We start from the raw sequence: 20,996 nt of genomic DNA on the forward strand, positions 1-20,996 counted from the left end.
TCAGGTATAATGCAGATGTTTTCTAAAGCGGATGTGATTTAATCGAGCTCATAGATATAATTACCTACATCTACTACACCAGCACTAGAACATTGTTCCTGGAAGGCTACCGGCCTCTAGGGACCAACAGGAGGGTCTCTCTCCAGGAACAGGGTTGGGCCAACAGGAGGGTCTCTCTCCAGGAACAAGGTTGGACCAACAGGAGGGTCTCTGTCCAGGAACAGGGTTGGGCCAACAGGAGGGTCTCTGTCCAGGAACAGGGTTGGACCAATAGGAGGGTAGATCTCCAGGAACAGGGTTGGACCAATAGGAGGGTAGATCTCCAGGAACAGGGTTGGACCAACAGGAGGGTAAGATCTCCAGGAACAAGGTTGGACCAACAGGAGGGTAGATATCCAGGAACAGGGTTGGACCAATAGGAGGGTAGATCTCCAGGAACAGGGTTGGGCCAACCGGATGGTCTCTCTCCAGGAACAAGGTTAGGCCAACAGGAAGGAAGCTCTCCAGAAAAGGGGATGACCTCCTCATCCAATGGGTTTTGAAGAAGCAAGGAGCCAAGGAAATGCAATTGAGATTCTTCCCATTTATGATATCGACAACCAAACCCTCAGATTCATGACAAGACACAAGGACTAATGAGATGTCCACCTAGGAGACCAAGCTAGTCTATTGAGATGCACCCCTAGGAGACCAAGCTAGTCTATTGAGATGTCCACCTAGGAGACCAAGCTAGTCTATTGAGATGTCCACCTAGGAGACCAAGCTAGTCTACTGAGATGCACCCCTAGGAGACCAAGCATGGTCTATTGAGATGCACCCCTAGGAGACCAAGCTAGTCTATTGAGATGCACCCCTAGGAGACCAAGCTAGTCTATTGAGATGCACCCCTAGGAGACCAAGCTAGTCTATTGCGATGCACCCCTAGGAGACCAAGCTAGTCTATTGAGATGCACCCCTAGGAGACCAAGTTAGTCTATTGAGATGCACCCCTAGGAGACCAAGTTAGTCTATTGAGATGCACCCCTAGGAGACCAAGCTAGTCTATTGAGATGCACCCTTAATAACAGACAGACAACAGGACCTAATAAAGTCAGACATAATTACAGACAGACAGACAGGACCTAGTAACAGACAGACACGACCTAGTAACAGACAGACAGCAGGACCTAATTACAGACAGACAGACAGACAGGACCTAGTAACAGTCAGACAGGACCTAGTAACAGACAGACAGCAGGACCTAGTAACAGACAGAGTCAGGACCTAGTAACAGTCAGACAGGACCTAGTAACAGACAGGCAGCAGGACGTAGTAACAGACAGGCAGCAGGACGTGGTAACAGACAGACAGCAGGACGTGGTAACAGACAGACAGCAGGATGTGGTAACAGACAGACAGCAGGACGTGGAAACAGACAGACAGCAGGACGTGGTAACAGACAGACAGCAGGACCTAGTAACAGACAGACAGTCAGTACCTAGTAACAGACAGACAGACAGACAGACAGTCAGTCAGTCAGTCAGTACCTAGTAACAGACAGGCAGCAGGACGTAGTAACAGACAGACAGCAGGACGTGGTAACAGACAGACAGCAGGACGTGGTAACAGACAGACAGCAGGATGTGGTAACAGACAGACAGCAGGACGTGGAAACAGACAGACAGCAGGACGTGGTAACAGACAGACAGCAGGACCTAGTAACAGACAGACAGTCAGTACCTAGTAACAGACAGACAGACAGACAGACAGTCAGTCAGTCAGTACCTAGTAACAGACAGACAGTCAGTACCTAGTAACAGACAGACAGTCAGTACCTAGTAACAGACAGACAGCAGGACGTAGTAACAGACAGACAGCAGGACGTAGTAACAGACAGACAGGACCTAGTAACAGACAGACAGGACCTAGTAACAGACAGTCAGGACCTAGTAACAGACAGACAGTCAGGACGTAGTAACAGACAGACAGGACCTAGTAACAGACAGACAGTCAGGACCTAGTAACAGACAGACAGCAGGACGTAGTAACAGACAGTCAGGACGTAGTAACAGACAGTCAGGACCTAGTAACAGACAGACAGTCAGGACGTGGTAACAGACAGACAGACAGGACCTAGTAACAGACAGTCAGGACGTAGTAACAGACAGACAGACAGGACCTAGTAACAGACAGACAGCAGGACGTAGTAACAGACAGTCAGTACCTAGTAACAGACAGTCAGTACCTAGTAACAGACAGACAGTCAGGACGTGGTAACAGACAGACAGACAGGACCTAGTAACAGACAGTCAGGACGTAGTAACAGACAGACAGACAGGACCTAGTAACAGACAGACAGCAGGACCTAGTAACAGACAGACAGTCAGTACCTAGTAACAGACAGACAGACAGACAGACAGTCAGTCAGTCAGTACCTAGTAACAGACAGACAGTCAGTACCTAGTAACAGACAGACAGTCAGTACCTAGTAACAGACAGACAGCAGGACGTAGTAACAGACAGACAGCAGGACGTAGTAACAGACAGACAGGACCTAGTAACAGACAGACAGGACCTAGTAACAGACAGTCAGGACCTAGTAACAGACAGACAGTCAGGACGTAGTAACAGACAGACAGGACCTAGTAACAGACAGACAGTCAGGACCTAGTAACAGACAGACAGCAGGACGTAGTAACAGACAGTCAGGACGTAGTAACAGACAGTCAGGACCTAGTAACAGACAGACAGTCAGGACGTGGTAACAGACAGACAGACAGGACCTAGTAACAGACAGTCAGGACGTAGTAACAGACAGACAGACAGGACCTAGTAACAGACAGACAGCAGGACGTAGTAACAGACAGTCAGTACCTAGTAACAGACAGTCAGTACCTAGTAACAGACAGACAGACAGGACCTAGTAACAGACAGACAGTCAGGACGTAGTAACAGACAGACAGGACGTAGTAACAGACAGACAGGACGTAGTAACACAGACAGACAGGACGTAGTAACAGACAGACAGCAGGACCTAGTAACAGACAGACAGGACCTAGTAACAGACAGACAGTCAGGATGTAGTAACAGACAGACAGCAGGACCTAGTAACAGACAGACAGGACCTAGTAACAGACAGACAGACAGGACGTAGTAACAGACAGACAGACAGGACGTAGTAACAGACAGACAGGACGTAGTAACACAGACAGCAGGACGTAGTAACAGACAGACAGCAGGACGTAGTAACAGACAGACAGCAGGACGTAGTAACAGACAGACAGCAGGAAGTAGTAACAGACAGACAGCAGGACGTAGTAACAGACAGACAGCAGGACGTAGTAACAGACAGACAGACAGGACGTAGTAACAGACAGACAGGATGTAGTAACAGACAGACAGACAGGACCTAGTAACAGACAGACAGTCAGGATGTAGTAACAGACAGACAGTCAGTACCTAGTAACAGACAGACAGTCAGTACCTAGTAACAGACAGACAGCAGGACGTAGTAACAGACAGACAGCAGGACGTAGTAACAGACAGACAGCAGGACGTAGTAACAGACAGACAGACAGGACGTAGTAACAGACAGACAGGATGTAGTAACAGACAGACAGACAGGACCTAGTAACAGACAGACAGCAGGACGTAGTAACAGACAGACAGCAGGACGTAGTAACAGACAGACAGCAGGAAGTAGTAACAGACAGACAGCAGGACGTAGTAACAGACAGACAGCAGGACGTAGTAACAGACAGACAGCAGGACGTAGTAACAGACAGACAGCAGGAAGTAGTAACAGACAGACAGCAGGACGTAGTAACAGACAGACAGCAGGACGTAGTAACAGACAGACAGCAGGACGTAGTAACAGACAGACAGACAGGACGTAGTAACAGACAGACAGGATGTAGTAACAGACAGACAGACAGGACCTAGTAACAGACAGACAGTCAGGATGTAGTAACAGACAGACAGTCAGTACCTAGTAACAGACAGACAGTCAGTACCTAGTAACAGACAGACAGCAGGACGTAGTAACAGACAGACAGCAGGAAGTAGTAACAGACAGACAGCAGGACGTAGTAACAGACAGACAGCAGGACGTAGTAACAGACAGACAGACAGGACGTAGTAACAGACAGACAGTCAGGATGTAGTAACAGACAGACAGGACCTAGTAACAGACAGACAGTCAGGATGTAGTAACAGACAGACAGTCAGTACCTAGTAACAGACAGACAGTCAGTACCTAGTAACAGACAGACAGCAGGACGTAGTAACAGACAGACAGCAGGACGTAGTAACAGACAGACAGCAGGACGTAGTAACAGACAGCAGGACCTAGTAACAGACAGACAGACAGCAGGACGTGGTAACAGACATCAGTACCTAGTAACAGACATCAGTACCTAGTAACAGACAGACAGTCAGTACCTAGTAACAGACAGACAGACAGCAGGACGTAGTAACAGACAGACAGCCAGTACCTAGTAACAGACAGACAGTCAGTACCTAGTAACAGACAGACAGTCAGTACCTAGTAACAGACAGACAGTCAGTACCTAGTAACAGACAGACAGTCAGTACCTAGTAACAGACAGACAGTCAGGACGTAGTAACAGACAGACAGTCAGTACCTAGTAACAGACAGACAGCAGGACCTGGTAACAGACAGACAGTCAGTACCTACTAACAGACAGACAGACAGGACGTAGTAACAGACAGACAGCAGGACCTAGTAACAGACAGATAGCAGGACGTAGTAACAGACAGACAGCAGGACGTAGTAACAGACAGACAGACAGGACCTAGTAACAGACAGACAGACAGGACCTAGTAACAGACAGACAGTCAGTACCTAGTAACAGACAGACAGTCAGGACCTAGTAACAGACAGACAGCAGGACGTAGTAACAGACAGTCAGTACCTAGTAACAGACAGACAGCAGGACGTAGTAACAGACAGACAGTCAGGACCTAGTAACAGACAGACAGCAGGACGTAGTAACAGACAGACAGTCAGTACCTAGTAACAGACAGACAGTCAGGACGTAGTGACAGACAGACAGCAGGACGTAGTAGCAGACAGACAGTCAGGACCTAGTAACAGACAGACAGCAGGACGTAGTAACAGACTGACAGTCAGGACCTAGTAACAGACAGACAGCAGGACCTAGTAACAGACAGACAGCAGGACGTAGTGACAGACAGACAGCAGGACGTAGTAACAGACAGACAGTCAGGACCTAGTAACAGACAGACAGCAGGACGTAGTGACAGACAGACAGCAGGACGTAGTAACAGACAGACAGTCAGGACCTAGTAACAGACAGACAGCAGGACGTAGTGACAGACAGACAGCAGGACGTAGTAACAGACAGACAGCAGGACCTAGTAACAGACAGACAGCAGGACGTAGTAACAGACAGACAGCAGGACGTAGTAACAGACAGACAGCAGGACCTAGTAACAGACAGACAGCAGGACGTAGTAACAGACAGACAGCAGGACGTAGTAACAGACAGACAGTCAGGACGTAGTAACAGACAGACAGTCAGGACGTAGTAACAGACAGACAGACAGGACGTAGTAACAGACAGACAGTCAGTACCTAGTAACAGACAGACAGCAGGACGTAGTAACAGACAGACAGTCAGGACCTAGTAACAGACAGACAGTCAGGACGTAGTAACAGACAGACAGTCAGGACGTAGTAACAGACAGACAGTCAGGACGTAGTAACAGACAGACAGTCAGTACCTAGTAACAGACAGACAGCAGGACGTAGTAACAGACAGACAGTCAGGACCTAGTAACAGACAGACAGTCAGGACGTAGTAACAGACAGACAGTCAGGACGTAGTAACAGACAGACAGCAGGACGTAGTAACAGACAGACAGTCAGGACGTAGTAACAGACAGACAGCAGTACCTAGTAACAGACAGACAGACAGGACGTAGTAACAGACAGACAGTCAGTACCTAGTAACAGACAGACAGTCAGGACGTAGTAACAGACAGACAGCAGGACGTAGTAACAGACAGACAGTCAGGACGTAGTAACAGACAGGCAGCAGGACCTAGTAACAGACAGACAGCAGGACCTAGTAACAGACAGACAGTCAGGACGTAGTAACAGACAGACAGCAGGACGTAGTAACAGACAGACAGTCAGGACGTAGTAACAGACAGACAGCAGTACCTAGTAACAGACAGACAGTCAGTACCTAGTAACAGACAGACAGTCAGGACGTAGTAACAGACAGACAGTCAGGACGTAGTAACAGACAGACAGCAGTACCTAGTAACAGACAGACAGTCAGTACCTAGTAACAGACAGACAGTCAGTACCTAGTAACAGACAGTCAGGACCTAGTAACAGACAGACAGCAGGACGCGGTAAAAGACAATCTCTTAGAAATATAATCCTTTATTCCACATATTCACACAGAGAGAGACGCCCCTGGTACCATTCAACAGCAGCACCACAACAAGACTCATAAAAACACACAGTGGTCAGAGCTGACAACAATCCATCCCTCTTCTTCTCTCTCTTCTTCCTCTCCCGTGGTATTCCTCAGGCTGAGCTGAGTTGGTCCAGGTTGTCGTGGGAGCGGCTGGAGAGGTGAGCCTCCAGGATCTCTCCAAACAGGCCCCTCTTCAGCAGGCTGTAGGCCATGGGCAGCAGTTGTCTGATCACCTTATAGAAGTACTGGGGGACATAGGAAACTGAGAGTCAGACAGACACACAATGGAAGACAGGAAACAGAATCAGACAGACACACAATGGAAGACAGGAAACAGAATCAGACAGACACACAATGGAAGACAGGAAACAGAGAGTCAGACAGACACACAATGGAAGACAGGAAACAGAGAGTCAGAGAGACACACAATGGAAGACAGGAAACTGAGATCAGACAGACACACAATGGAAGACAGGAAACTGAATCAGAGAGACACACAATGGAAGACAGGAAACTGAGTCACAGACACACAATGGAAGACAGGAAACTGAATCAAAGAGACACACAATGGAAGACAGGAAACAGAGAGTCAGACAGACACACAATGGAAGACAGGAAACTGAGAGTCAGACAGACAATGGAAGACAGGAAACAGAGAGTCAGACAGACACACAATGGAAGACAGGAAACTGAGAGTCAGACAGACACACAATGGAAGACAGGAAACTGAATCAGAGAGACACACAATGGAAGACAGGAAACTGAGAGTCAGACAGACACACAATGGAAGACAGGAAACTGAATCAGAGAGACACACAATGGAAGACAGGAAACTGAGGTCAGACAGACACACAATGGAAGACAGGAAACTGAATCAGAGAGACACACAATGGAAGACAGGAAACTGAATCAGAGAGACACACAATGGAAGACAGGAAACTGAGGTCAGACAGACACACAATGGAAGACAGGAAACTGAGAGTCAGACAGACACACAATGGAAGACAGGAAACTGAATCAGAGAGACACACAATGGAAGATGTCTGTTAATGTCTGTTGGTGGCTCTACACTGAGATCTACACCATAGTGGTAATGTCTGTTGGTGAGGTGTGTGTGTGTGTGTGTGTGTGTGTGTGTGTGTGTGTGTGTGTGTGTGTGTGTGTGTGTGTGTGTGTGATCCGTAACAGAAGAGGTCTATGCCCAGCTCCAGCCCCGTGTGTTGAGGGGTGTGTGTGTGTGTGTGTGTGTGTGTGTGTGTACCTGTGAACCGTAACAGAAGAGGTCTATGCCCAGCTCCAGCCCCGTGTGTTGAGGTGTGTGTGTGTGTGTGTGTGTGTGTGTGTGTGTGTGAGGGTACCTGTGAACCGTAACAGAAGAGGTCTATGCCCAGCTCCAGCCCCATGCCGTAGTCACACTCGTCATTAGCGAACTGGACGAAGGTGATCATCTCCTGCAGCGGGCCGAAAGCCTTTATCCTGTCTTCATCACCCCTGGCCTCCGCTATAGCCTTACACAGCCTCTTCATACTCGCTACACACACACACACACACACACACACACACACACACACACACACACACACACACACGAGATATAGTAAATCGGGGGGAGAGGAGAGGTTGGGGGGGGGGCATTACATAGTGTGAATAACATCTATTTGGAAAGTGTTTCTGAAACCTGTTCTGGAGTATTCTAGAGTATTCTACAGTGTTCTGGAGTATTCTAGTGGTTCTAGAGTATTCTACAGTGTTCTGGAGTATTCTAGTGGTTCTAGAGTATTCTACAGTGTTCTGGAGTATTCTAGTGGTTCTAGAGTATTCTACAGTGTTATGGAGTATTCTACAGTGTTCTGGAGTATTCTAGTGATTCTAGAGTATTCTATAGTGTTCTGGAGTATTCTAGTGGTTCTACAGTATTCTACAGTGTTCTGGAGTATTCTAGTGATTCTAGAGTATTCTACAGTGTTCTGGAGTATTCTAGTGGTTCTAGAGTATTCTACAGTGTTCTAGAGTATTCTACAGTGGTATGGAGTATCTGAGTGGTTCTAGAGTATTCTACAGTGGTATGGAGTATCTGAATGGTTCTAGAGTATTCTACAGTGGTATGGAGCATTCGAGTGGTTCTAGAGTATTCTAAAGTGGTATGGAGTGGTCTGGAGTATTCTAGTGGTTCTAGAGTATTCTACAGTGGTATGGAGTGTTCTGGAGTATTCTAGTGGTTCTAGAGTATTCTACAGTGGTATGGAGTGGTCTGGAGTATTTTAGTGGTTCTAGAGTATTCTACAGTGGTATGGAGTATCTGAGTGGTTCTAGAGTATTCTACAGTGTTCTGGAGTATCTGAGTGGTTCTAGAGTATTCTACAGTGGTATGAAGCATTTGAGTGGTTCTAGAGTATTCTACAGTGGTCTGGAGTATTCTACAGTGTTCTGGAGTATTCTAGTGGTTCTAGAGTATTCTACAGTGTTCTGGAGTATTCTAGTGGTTCTAGAGTATTCTACAGTGGTCTGGAGTATTTTAGTGGTTCTAGAGTATTCTACAGTGGTATGGAGTATCTGAGTGGTTCTAGAGTATTCTACAGTGGTATGGGGTATCTGAGTGGTTCTAGAGTGTTCTACAGTGGTATGGAGTATCTGAGTGGTTCTAGAGTGTTCTACAGTGGTATGGAGTGTTCTAGAGTATTCGAGTGGTTCTACAGTGTTCTACTTGTAGTGTAGGCCTTTGCATTGGGTTTATATTATAAACAAATTATGTTCTGGCCCACTGAGCTACCAAAGACATTGGCCCGAGACCAAACCTAGTTGCCACTGTTCTAGAGTGTTCTAGAGTGTTGCAGAGTCTTACCGTCTGTCTCCGGCAGCTCCCGGTAACCAACATCATTCTGATCAACAGGAACCACCAGGCCGGCTCCATGGAACGTCTTGGTGACAACCTGGACATGGACAGGGGGCAGTTAGACCTTCTGGTACCGTCTCAGTACGGTGTGTTACCGTCTCAGTACGGGGTGTTACCGTCTCAGTACGGGGTGTTACCGTCTAGTACCGTCTCAGTACGGGGTGTTACCGTCTCAGTACGGGGTGTTACCGTCTCAGTACGGGGTGTTACCGTCTCAGTACCGTCTCAGTACGGGGTGTTACCGTCTCAGTACGGTGTGTTACCGTCTAGTACCGTCTTAGTACGGGGTGTTACTGTCTAGTACCGTCTCAGTACGGGGTGTTACCGTCTCAGTACGGGGTGTTACCGTCTCAGTACCGTCTCAGTACGGGGTGTTACCGTCTAGTACCGTCTCAGTACCGTCTCAGTACGGGGTGTTACCATCTAGTACAGTCTCAGTACGGGGTGTTACCGTCTAGTACCGTCTCAGTACGGGGTGTTACCTTCTAGTACCGTCTCAGTACGGGGTGTTACCGTCTCAGTACGGTGTGTTACCGTCTAGTACCGTCTCAGTACGGGGTGTTACCATCTAGTACCGTCTCAGTACGGGGTGTTACCATCTAGTACCGTCTCAGTACGGGGTGTTACCATCTAGTACCGTCTCAGTACGGTGTGTTACCGTCTCAGTACGGTGTGTTACCTTCTAGTACCGTCTCAGTACGGGGTGTTACCGTCTCAGTACGGGGTGTTACCGTCTCAGTACGGGGTGTTACCGTCTCAGTACGGGGTGTTACCGTCTAGTACCGTCTCAGTACGGGGTGTTACCATCTAGTACCGTCTCAGTACGGGGTGTTACCGTCTAGTACCGTCTCAGTACGGGGTGTTACCGTCTCAGTACGGGGTGTTACCTTCTAGTACCGTCTCAGTAAGGGGTGTTACCTTCTAGTACCGTCTCAGTACGGGGTGTTACCGTCTCAGTACGGTGTGTTACCGTCTAGTACCGTCTCAGTACGGGGTGTTACCATCTAGTACCGTCTCAGTACGGGGTGTTACCGTCTAGTACCGTCTCAGTACGGGGTGTTACCATCTAGTACCGTCTCAGTACGGGGTGTTACCGTCTAGTACCGTCTCAGTACGGTGTGTTACCGTCTCAGTACGGGGTGTTACCTTCTAGTACCGTCTCAGTACGGGGTGTTACCGTCTAGTACCGTCTCAGTACGGGGTGTTACCATCTAGTACCGTCTCAGTACGGGGTGTTACCGTCTAGTACCGTCTCAGTACGGGGTGTTACCGTCTCAGTACGGGGTGTTACCTTCTAGTACCGTCTCAGTACGGGGTGTTACCGTCTCAGTACGGGGTGTTACCTTCTAGTACCGTCTCAGTACGGTGTGTTACCGTCTCAGTACGGGGTGTTACCTTCTAGTACCGTCTCAGTACGGGGTGTTACCTTCTAGTACCGTCTCAGTACGGGGTGTTACCTTCTAGTACCAGCAGTACGGGGTGTTACCTTCTAGTACCGTCTCAGTACGGGGTGTTATCTTCTAGTACCGTCTCAGTACGGGGTGTTACCGTCTCAGTACGGGGTGTTACCGTCTCAGTACGGGGTGTTACCGTCTCAGTACGGGGTGTTACCGTCTCAGTACGGGGTGTTACCGTCTCAGTACGGGGTGTTACCGTCTCAGTACGGGGTGTTACCTTCTAGTACCGTCTCGGTACGGGGTGTTACCGTCTCAGTACGGGGTGTTACCGTCTCAGTACGGGGTGTTACCTTCTAGTACCGTCTCAGTACGGGGTGTTACCGTCTCAGTACGGGGTGTTACCGTCTCAGTACGGGGTGTTACCGTCTCAGTACGGGGTGTTACCTTCTAGTACCGTCTCGGTACGGGGTGTTACCTTCTAGTACCGTCTCGGTACGGGGTGTTACCGTCTCGGTACGGGGTGTTACCGTCTCGGTACGGGGTGTTACCGTCTCGGTACGGGGTGTTACCGTCTCGGTACGGGGTGTTACCGTCTCAGTACGGGGTGTTACCGTCTCAGTACGGGGTGTTACCGTCTCAGTACGGGGTGTTACCTTCTTGTCTCTCTGCTTCATGCCTTTGGTCTTCTGCTCCAGGGAAAAGCCCAGAGACTCCGCCCTCTCTCTTAACTCCTCCTCCAGGTTATCCAGAGCCTTGCCCCCTTCCTTACGCCCGCCCCTCTCCTTCCTCTTCCTCCCCAGAAATAGACTGAAGGAGAGAGAAGAGGAGGGAGAGATGGAGAAGGAGGGAGAGTTTGGGCAGAGATAGGAGAGAGACGGGACAGTGAGGGAGGAGAGAGCGAAGGGGACGGTGAGGGAGGAGAGCGAGGGGGATGGTGAGGGAGGAGAGAGCAGGGGGGGTGAGGGAAGAGAGAGCAGGGTGGGTGAGGGAGGAGAGAGCAGGGGGAGTGAGGGAGGAGAGAGAGCAGGGGGGTGAGGGAGGAGAGAGCAGGGGGGGTGAGGGAGGAGAGAGCAGGGGGGGAGGTGAGGGAGGAGAGAGCAGGGGGGGAGGTGAGGGAGGAGAGAGCATATGGGGGGATGAGGGAGGAGAGTGGGGGAGGGTGAGGGAGGAGAGAGGTAAAAAGGAGAGAGAGAAGGGAGAGAGAGAGAGAAAAAGAGAATAAGTCTTGATAAGCAATGTGAGTCATCTCTGTCACATCCCATGACCACACCATCTCTGTCCCATCCCATGACCACACCATCTCTGTCCCATCCCATGACCACACCATCTCTGTCACATCCCATGACCACACCATCTCTGTCACATCCCATGACCACACCATCTCTGTCACATCCCATGACCACACCATCTCTGTCACATCCCATGACCACACCATCTCTGTCACATCCCATGACCACACCATCTCTGTCACATCCCATGACCACACCATCTCTGTCACATCCCATGACCACACCATCTGTCACATCCCATGACCACACCATCTCTGTCCCATCCCATGACCACACCATCTCTGCCACATCCCATGACCACACCATCTCTGTCCCATCCCATGACCACACCATCTCTGCCACATCCCATGACCACACCATCTCTGTCCCATCCCATGACCACACCATCTCTGTCACATCCCATGACCACACCATCTCTGTCACATCCCATGACCACACCATCTCTGTCACATCCCATGACCACACCATCTCTGTCACATCCCATGACCACACCATCTCTGCCACATCCCATGACCACACCATCTCTGTCACATCCCATGACCACACCATCTCTGTCACATCCCATGACCACACCATCTCTGTCACATCCCATGACCACACCATCTCTGTCACATCCCATGACCACACCATCTCTGTCACATCCCATGACCACACCATCTCTGTCACATCCCATGACCACACCATCTCTGTCACATCCCATGACCACACCATCTCTGTCACATCCCATGACCACACCATCTCTGTCACATCCCATGACCACACCAACCAGTGGATTCTCTTGTCGTTGTGTCAGTTTAGATGGTCCATGTGTTCCTTGTGTGTTAGTTAGTGGAGGACACTCACTGGACAGCAGCAAACATGTTGTCCCCCATCTGCGTGATGGTACAGCCCTTCTTGGCTTCATTCTCCCCTAGGAACACAGGCAGGGAGTCCGGACTATCTCTGAAAAACAGGAGGTGGAGATTTATATGACCATGTTGTAACGGGATGCTCTTCCTCTCTGTAACGTGATGTTGTTCCTCTCTCTAAAGGGATGCTGTTCCTCTCTGTAAAGGGATGCTGTTCCTCTCTCTAACGGGATGCTGTTCCTCTCTGTAAAGGGATGCTGTTCCTCTCTCTAACGGGATGCTGTTCCTCTCTCTAAAGGGATGCTCTTCCTCTCTAAAGGGATGCTCTTCCTCTCTGTAAGGTGATGCTGTTCCTCTCTCTAAGGGGATGCTGTTCCTCTCTCTAACGGGATGCTGTTCCTCTCTCTAAAGGGATGCTCTTCCTCTCTAAAGGGATGCTCTTCCTCTCTGTAAGGTGATGCTGTTCCTCTCTCTAAAGGGATGCTGTTCCTCTCTCTAAAGGGATGCTGTTCCTCTCTCTAAAGGGATGCTCTTCCTCTCTGTAAGGTGATGCTGTTCCTCTCTCTAAAGGGATGCTGTTCCTCTCTCTAAAGGGATGCTGTTCCTCTCTGTAAAGGGATGCTGTTCCTCTCTGTAAAGGGATGCTGTTCCTCTCTCTAAAGGGATGCTGTTCCTCTCTCTAAAGGGATGCTGTTCCTCTCTCTAAAGGGATGCTGTTCCTCTCTCTAAAGGGATGCTGTTCCTCTCTCTAAAGGGATGCTGTTCCTCTGTAACGGGATGCTGTTCCTCTCTCTAACGGGATGCTGTTCCTCTCTCTAAAGGGATGCTGTTCCTCTCTCTAAAGGGATGCTGTTCCTCTGTAACGGGATGCTGTTCCTCTCTCTAAAGGGATGCTGTTCCTCTCTGTAAAGGGATGCTGTTCCTCTCTGTAAAGGGATGCTGTTCCTCTCTCTAAAGGGATGCTGTTCCTCTCTCTAACGGGATGCTGTTCCTCTCTCTAACGGGATGCTGTTCCTCTCTCTAAAGGGATGCTGTTCCTCTCTCTAAAGGGATGCTGTTCCTCTCTCTAAAGGGATGCTGTTCCTCTCTGTAAAGGGATGCTGTTCCTCTCTGTAAAGGGATGCTGTTCCTCTCTCTAAAGGGATGCTGTTCCTCTCTGTAAAGGGATGCTGTTCCTCTCTGGGAGCATGACAATACATTCCGGCTGTTTTTTTATTCTGGATATGAAAACGTAATAAGAAAAGTGAAAACTTTGGATGGAAACAGAGATATTTATGAACCCCTACCTGAAGTAACCCCTTCCTGTAGTAACCCCTTCCTGTAGTAACCCCTTCCTGTAGTAACCCCTTCCTGAAGTAACCCCTACCTGTAGTAACCCCTACCTGTAGTAACCCCTACCTGTAGTAACCCCTTCCTGTAGTAACCCCTTCCTGAAGTAACCCCTTCCTGTAGTAACCCCTTCCTGTAGTAACCCCTACCTGTAGTAACCCCTACCTGTAGTAACCCCTACCTGTAGTAACCCCTTCCTGTAGTAACCCCTTCCTGAAGTAACCCCTTCCTGATGTAACCCCTTCCTGTAGTAACCCCTTCCTGTAGTAACCCCTACCTGTAGTAACCCCTACCTGTAGTAACCCCTACCTGTAGTAACCCCTTCCTGTAGTAACCCCTTCCTGTAGTAACCCCTTCCTGTAGTAACCCCTACCTGTAGTGACCCCTACCTGTAGTAACCTGTAGTAACCCCTACCTGTAGTAACCTGTAGTAACCCATACCTGTAGTAACCCATATCTGGAGTAACCCCTACCTGGAGTAACCTGGAGTAACCCCTACCTGGAGTAACCCATACCTGGAGTAACCCCTACCTGGAGTAACCCCTACCTGGAGTAACCCCTACCTGGAGTAACCCCTTCCTGTAGTAACCCCTACCTGTAGTAACCCCTACCTGTAGTAACCCCTACCTGTAGTAACCCCTTCCTGTAGTAACCTGTAGTAACCCCTACCCGTAGTAACCTGTAGTAACCCCTACCTGGAGTAACCTGTAGTAACCCCTACCTGGAGTAACCTGGAGTAACCCCTACCTGGAGTAACCCCTACCTGGAGTAACCCCTACCTGGAGTAACCCCATCCTATAGTAACCCCTACCTGGAGTAACCCCTACCTGGAGTAACCCCATCCTATAGTAACCCCATCCTGTAGTAACCTGTAGTAACCCCTTCCTGTAGTAACCCCTTCCTGAAGTAACCCCTTCCTGAAGTAACCCCTTCCTGTAGTAACCCCTTCCTGTAGTAACCCCTACCTGTAGTAACCCCTACCTGTAGTAACCCCTACCTGGAGTAACCTGTAGTAACCCCTACCTGTAGTAACCCCTACCTGTAGTAACCCCTTCCTGTAGTAACCCCTTCCTGTAGTAACCCCTTCCTGTAGTAACCCCTACCTGTAGTAACCCCTACCTGTAGTAACCCCTTCCTGTAGTAACCTGTAGTAACCTGTAGTGACCCCTACCTGTAGTAACCTGTAGTAACCCCTACCTGTAGTAACCTGTAGTAACCCCTACCTGTAGTAACCTGTAGTAACCCATACCTGTAGTAACCTGTAGTAACCCATATCTGGAGTAACCCCTACCTGGAGTAACCTGGAGTAACCCCTACCTGGAGTAACCCCTACCTGGAGTAACCCCTACCTGGAGTAACCCCTTCCTCTAGTAACCCCTACCTGTAGTAACCCCTTCCTGTAGTAACCTGTAGTAACCCCTACCCGTAGTAACCTGTAGTAACCCCTACCCGTAGTAACCTGTAGTAACCCCTACCTGGAGTAACCTGTAGTAACCCCTACCTGGAGTAACCTGGAGTAACCCCTACCTGGAGTAACCCCTACCTGGAGTAACCCCTACCTGGAGTAACCCCATCCTATAGTAACCCCTACCTGGAGTAACCCCTACCTGGAGCAACCCCATCCTATAGTAACCCCATCCTGTAGTAACCTGTAGTAACCCCTTCCTGTAGTAACCTGTAGTAACCCCTACCTGTAGTAACCTGTAGTAACCCAGGTGTAGGACGGTCAGTACCTGTAGTAACCCCTACCTGTAGTAACCTGTAGTAACCCAGGTGTAGGATGGTCAGTACCTGTAGTAACCCAGGTGTAGGATGGTCATTACCTGTAGTAACCCAGGTGTAGGACGGTCATTACCTGTAGTAACCCAGGTGTAGGATGGTCAGTACCTGTAGTAACCACTACCTGTAGTAACCCCTACCTGTAGTAACCTGTAGTAACCCAGGTGTAGGATGGTCAGTACCTGTAGTAACCTGTAGTAACCCCTACCTGTAGTAACCTGTAGTAACCCCTACCTGTAGTAACCCGTAGTAACCCCTACCTGTAGTAACCCGTAGTAACCCCTACCTGTAGTAACCTGTAGTAACCCCTACCTGTAGTAACCTGTAGTAACCCAGGTGTAGGATGGTCAGTACCTGTAGTAACCTGTAGTAACCCCTAACTGTAGTAACCCCTAACTGTAGTAACCTGTAGTGACCCCTACCTGTAGTAACCTGTAGTAACCCCTACCTGTAGTAACCCGTAGTAACCCCTACCTGTAGTAACCCCTACCTGTAGTAACCCCTTCCTGTAGTAACCTGTAGTAACCCCTACCTGTAGTAACCTGTAGTAACCCCTACCTGTAGTAACCTGTAGTAACCCATACCTGTAGTAACCTGTAGTAACCCATATCTGGAGTAACCCCTACCTGGAGTAACCTGGAGTAACCCCTACCTGGAGTAACCCCTACCTGGAGTAACCCCTACCTGGAGTAACCCCTACCTGGAGTAACTCCTACCTGGAGTAACCCCTTCCTGTAGTAACCCCTACCTGTAGTAACCCCTACCTGTAGTAACCCCTACCTGTAGTAACCCCTTCCTGTAGTAACCTGTAGTAACCCCTACCCGTAGTAACCTGTAGTAACCCCTACCTGGAGTAACCTGTAGTAACCCCTACCTGGAGTAACCTGGAGTAACCCCTACCTGGAGTAACCCCTACCTGGAGTAACCCCTACCTGGAGTAACCCCATCCTAGAGTAACCCCATCCTATAGTAACCCCTACCTGGAGTAACCTCTACCTGGAGTAACCCCATCCTATAGTAACCCCATCCTGTAGTAACCTGTAGTAACCCCTTCCTGTAGTAACCTGTAGTAACCCCTACCTGTAGTAACCTGTAGTACCCCAGGTGTAGGACGGTCAGTACCTGTAGTAACCCCTACCCGTAGTAACCTGTAGTAACCCAGGTGTAGGATGGTCAGTACCTGTAGTAACCCAGGTGTAGGATGGTCATTACCTGTAGTAACCCAGGTGTAGGACGGTCATTACCTGTAGTAACCCAGGTGTAGGATGGTCAGTACCTGTAGTAACCACTACCTGTAGTAACCCCTACCTGTAGTAACCTGTAGTAACCCAGGTGTAGGATGGTCAGTACCTGTAGTAACCTGTAGTAACCTGTAGTGACCCCTACCTGTAGTAACCTGTAGTAACCCCTACCTGTAGTAACCCGTAGTAACCCCTACCTGTAGTAACCTGTAGTAACCCCTACCTGTAGTAACCTGTAGTAACCCCTACCTGTAGCAACCTGTAGTAACCCAGGTGTAGGATGGTCAGTACCTGTAGTAACCCAGGTGTAGGATGGTCAGTACCTGTAGTAACCTGTAGTAACCCCTAACTGTAGTAACCCCTACCTGTAGTAACCCAGGTGTAGCAGGTTGTCTCCATTCCCTTGCAGTACGGTCTGGTACTCCGGAGGATCGTAGAAGTGCCTCCAGTGTAGGTGGTAGTTGGGCTGGGGGTTGGCTGAGCTACGGTGGGCCTCCGCCAGAATGTCAAACGGGCCAACCAACCTCAAACCCAGGATTTCCTTCAACGCGTCTAGAGAGGGGAATGATATGTGGTCAATACGATCCTAAAATAGCGTGTTTCAGGCTGTTGAATGCTAATAGGATAGTGTTTCAGGCTGTTGAATGCTAATAGGATAGTGTTTCAGGCTGTTGAATGCTAATAGGATAGTGTTTCAGGCTGTTGAATGCTAATAGGATAGTGTTTCAGGCTGTTGAATGCTAATAGGATAGTGTTTCAGGCTGTTGAATGCTAATAAGATAGTGTTTCAGGCTGTTGAATGCTAATAGGATAGTGTTTCAGGCTGTTGAATGCTAATAGGATAGTGTTTCAGGCTGTTGAATGCTAATAGGATAGTGTTTCAGGCTGTTGAATGCTAATAGGATAGTGTTTCAGGCTGTTGAATGCTAATAGGATAGTGTTTCAGGCTGTTGAATGCTAATAAGATAGTGTTTCAGGCTGTTGAATGCTAATAGGATAGTGTTTCAGGCTGTTGAATGCTAATAGGATAGTGTTTCAGGCTGTTGAATGCTAATAGGATAGTGTTTCAGGCTGTTGAATGCTAATAAGGTAGTGTTTCAGGGTGTTGAATGCTAATAGGATAGTGTTTCAGGCTGTTGAATGCTAATAGGATAGTGTTTCAGACTGTTGAATGCTAATAGGATAGTGTTTCAGACTGTTGAATGCTAATAGGATAGTGTTTCAGGGTGTTGAATGCTAATAAGATAGTGTTTCAGGCTGTTGAATGCTAATAGGATAGTGTTTCAGGGTGTTGAATGCTAATAAGGTAGTGTTTCAGGCTGTTGAATGCTAATAAGATAGTGTTTCAGGCTGTTGAATGCTAATAAGGTAGTGTTTCAGGCTGTTGAATGCTAATAAGGTAGTGTTTCAGGGTGTTGAATGCTAATAGGATAGTATTTCAGGCTGTTGAATGCTAATAGGATAGTGTTTCAGACTGTTGAATGCTAATAGGATAGTGTTTCAGACTGTTGAATGCTAATAGGATAGTGTTTCAGGGTGTTGAATGCTAATAAGATAGTGTTTCAGGCTGTTGAATGCTAATTAGATAGCGTGTTTCTATGTGTTTCAGGCTGTTGAATGCTAATAAGATAGCGTGTTTCAGGCTGTTGAATGCTAATATGATACAGAGTGTACAGACAGGACTGACTAGAGTCTTGCTGGTTGTTTACCTACCCCGGGGGTTATCGGGGCTGAGAGAGTGGGTAACCTACCCCAGGGGTTGTCAGGGCTGGGTGAGTGGGTAACCTACCCCAGGGGTTGTCAGGGCTGGGTGAGTGGGTAACCTACCCCAGGGGTTGTCAGGACTGGGTGAGTGGGTAACCTACCCCGGGGGTTGTTGGACTGGGTGAGTGGGTAACCTACCCCAGGGGTTGTCAGGACTGGGTGAGGGGGTAACCTACCCCAGGGGTTGTCAGGACTGGGTGAGGGGGTAACCTACCCCAGGGGTTGTCAGGACTGGGTGAGTGGGTAACCTACCCCGGGGGTTGTTGGACTGGGTGAGTGGGTAACCTACCCATGGGGTTGTTGGACTGGGTGAGTGGGTAAACTACCCCGGGGGCTGGGTGAGTGGGTAACCTACCCCGGGGGTTATTGGGGCTGGGTGAGTGGGTAACCTACCCCGGGGGTTATCGGGTCTGGTTGTGGGTGAGTGGGTAACCTACCCCGGGGGTTGTCAGGGCTGGTTGTGGGTGAGTGGGTAACCTACCCCGGGGGTTGTCGGGGCTGGTTGTGGGTGAGTGGGTAACCTACCCCGGGGGTTGTGGGTGGGTGAGTGAGTGGGTAACCTACCCCGGGGGTTGTCAGGGCTGGGTGAGTGGGTAACCTACCCCGGGGGTTATCAGGGCTGGGTGAGTGGGTAACCTACCCCGGGGGTTGTCGGGGCTGGGTGAGTGGGTAACCTACCCCGGGGGCTGGGTGAGTGGGTAACCTACCCAGGGGGTTATCAGGACTGGGTGAGTGGGTAACCTACCCCGGGGGTTATCAGGGCTGGGTGAGTGGGTAACCTACCCCGGGGGTTGTCGGGGCTGAGCAGGGAGCAGAAGTCCCAGAAGAGGTAGAAGTCTTCAGGCATCCTCAGTTTATAGAGTCTCTCCACCTCCTCCCTCAGTCTGGCCGGTACCTCAGCAGTAGTCGGTCTCGCTGTCGGCTCCTCCGGCCGGGATTTCTTCTTCAACTGCCCGTCGGCAGAATCTGACTCCTAAAGAAGAACTGTTGGTGAAATTCAATTCACTAGCTAGTGTAAACAGATGTGTGGTTTGATAACTGGGTGTATTCATTAGAAACCAAACTGAATAAACAGACTGAGAAAGGGGGAGGGGGGACTACAGGGGCCACGTTTAGTAGCAGATATAAAATGCCTTGAATGAAGAAGATGTGATTACTTATTCTAACATGTCAGAGGCATGTTTGTTCTACATTGCCTATTTCTATCTGAATGTTCCAAAACGTTGTGTCCTGCTGAACTGGATTACAAAAAAAGAAACGCTGGTTTTCCCGTTGCAAATCGTTTTGCTTACGGTGTGCGCTAATGAACGTTACCCTGAGCAGCTCGCTCTGCAAAAAGCTCATGGTAATACTGTCAATGGACGGTAACTTGGTTATCAGCTTGTTAGCTAGTTTATACTAATATAATAATCTGGCTACACTATCTTGGGAAAACAGTAATATAACCGAAGCTAACTGCAAAAAAAAATAAAAACACGTTTAGTTTGTTGGCTAGTTAAGACAGTCATGTAGATGCCATAGTGGCCCATCCGTGTTTTGTAACGCAAGACAAATATTCTCCCTTGCTACATAACTCGCTGGCTAAAACCATCCTATCATTGCTCCGACAATAAAATAAAAAACATCTTTATGGGTCTGACAATACCTGAGGAGTAGATTTAGTTTTTCGTTTCCCTGTCATATTTTTTCCTCCTCTCCGTTCGACAGCAAACTAGCACACAGCGGTGTAGCTAACGACAACACATTAGGACTTCTGCCATTGGGAAGTCATGTACAGCGCCATCTAGGGGAGCGGAGTGCGCATTGCGTCCCAGAGGTACATAACAGAGACAAGAGTGGTGAGAAAAATACCCAATTGTCATACTTGAGTAAAAGTAAAGATACCTTAATAGAAAATGACTCAAGTCTACTACTTGAGTAAGTCTAAAAGTATTTGGTTTTAAATATACTTAAGTATCAAAAGTAAAAAAAATATGAATCATGTAAAATGTCTCATTTTCTTGT

The 20,996-nt window shown here is 48.8% G+C and overlaps 1 protein-coding gene across 2 annotated transcripts; it reads right to left on the bottom strand.

Moving 5' to 3' along the window:
- Nucleotides 1-6,399: 6,399 nt before the first annotated feature.
- Nucleotides 6,400-20,768, bottom strand: LOC110515357 (histone PARylation factor 1). Of its 2 annotated transcripts, none has more exons than XM_090209501.1 (8): nt 20,638-20,768; nt 19,776-19,965; nt 17,594-17,780; nt 12,875-12,973; nt 11,396-11,549; nt 9,295-9,382; nt 7,811-7,983; nt 6,400-6,697 (listed from the first exon to the last, which is right to left on the bottom strand). In XM_090209501.1, exons 1-8 carry the CDS (start codon nt 20,671-20,673, stop codon nt 6,563-6,565), a joined length of 1,062 nt encoding a protein of 353 aa, XP_090065627.1. In that variant the 5' UTR covers nt 20,674-20,768; the 3' UTR covers nt 6,400-6,562. The 2 variants fall into 2 exon arrangements, with proteins under 2 accessions (XP_090065627.1, XP_090065628.1); XM_090209502.1 differs by having other exon boundaries at nt 19,776-19,976; nt 20,638-20,765.
- Nucleotides 20,769-20,996: the final 228 nt, after the last annotated feature.

The sequence above is a fragment of the Oncorhynchus mykiss genome, chromosome 19 (genome assembly GCF_057628025.1).
Source record: "Oncorhynchus mykiss isolate SJ-2025 chromosome 19, ASM5762802v1, whole genome shotgun sequence".
Classification (NCBI taxonomy): domain Eukaryota; kingdom Metazoa; phylum Chordata; class Actinopteri; order Salmoniformes; family Salmonidae; genus Oncorhynchus; species Oncorhynchus mykiss.

Excerpts from the sequence above, each read along its gene's own strand:
- LOC110515357 (XM_090209501.1), bottom strand. The coding sequence starts at position 20,673 with ATGACAGGGAAACGAAAAACTAAATCTACTCCTCAG. Across the intron at positions 12,974-17,593 it reads CTACACCTGGGTTACTACAG|AGATAGTCCGGACTCCCTGC; the intron begins GTAGGGGTTACT and ends CCTGTTTTTCAG. Across the intron at positions 11,550-12,874 it reads AACATGTTTGCTGCTGTCCA|TCTATTTCTGGGGAGGAAGA; the intron begins GTGAGTGTCCTC and ends TCTCTCCTTCAG.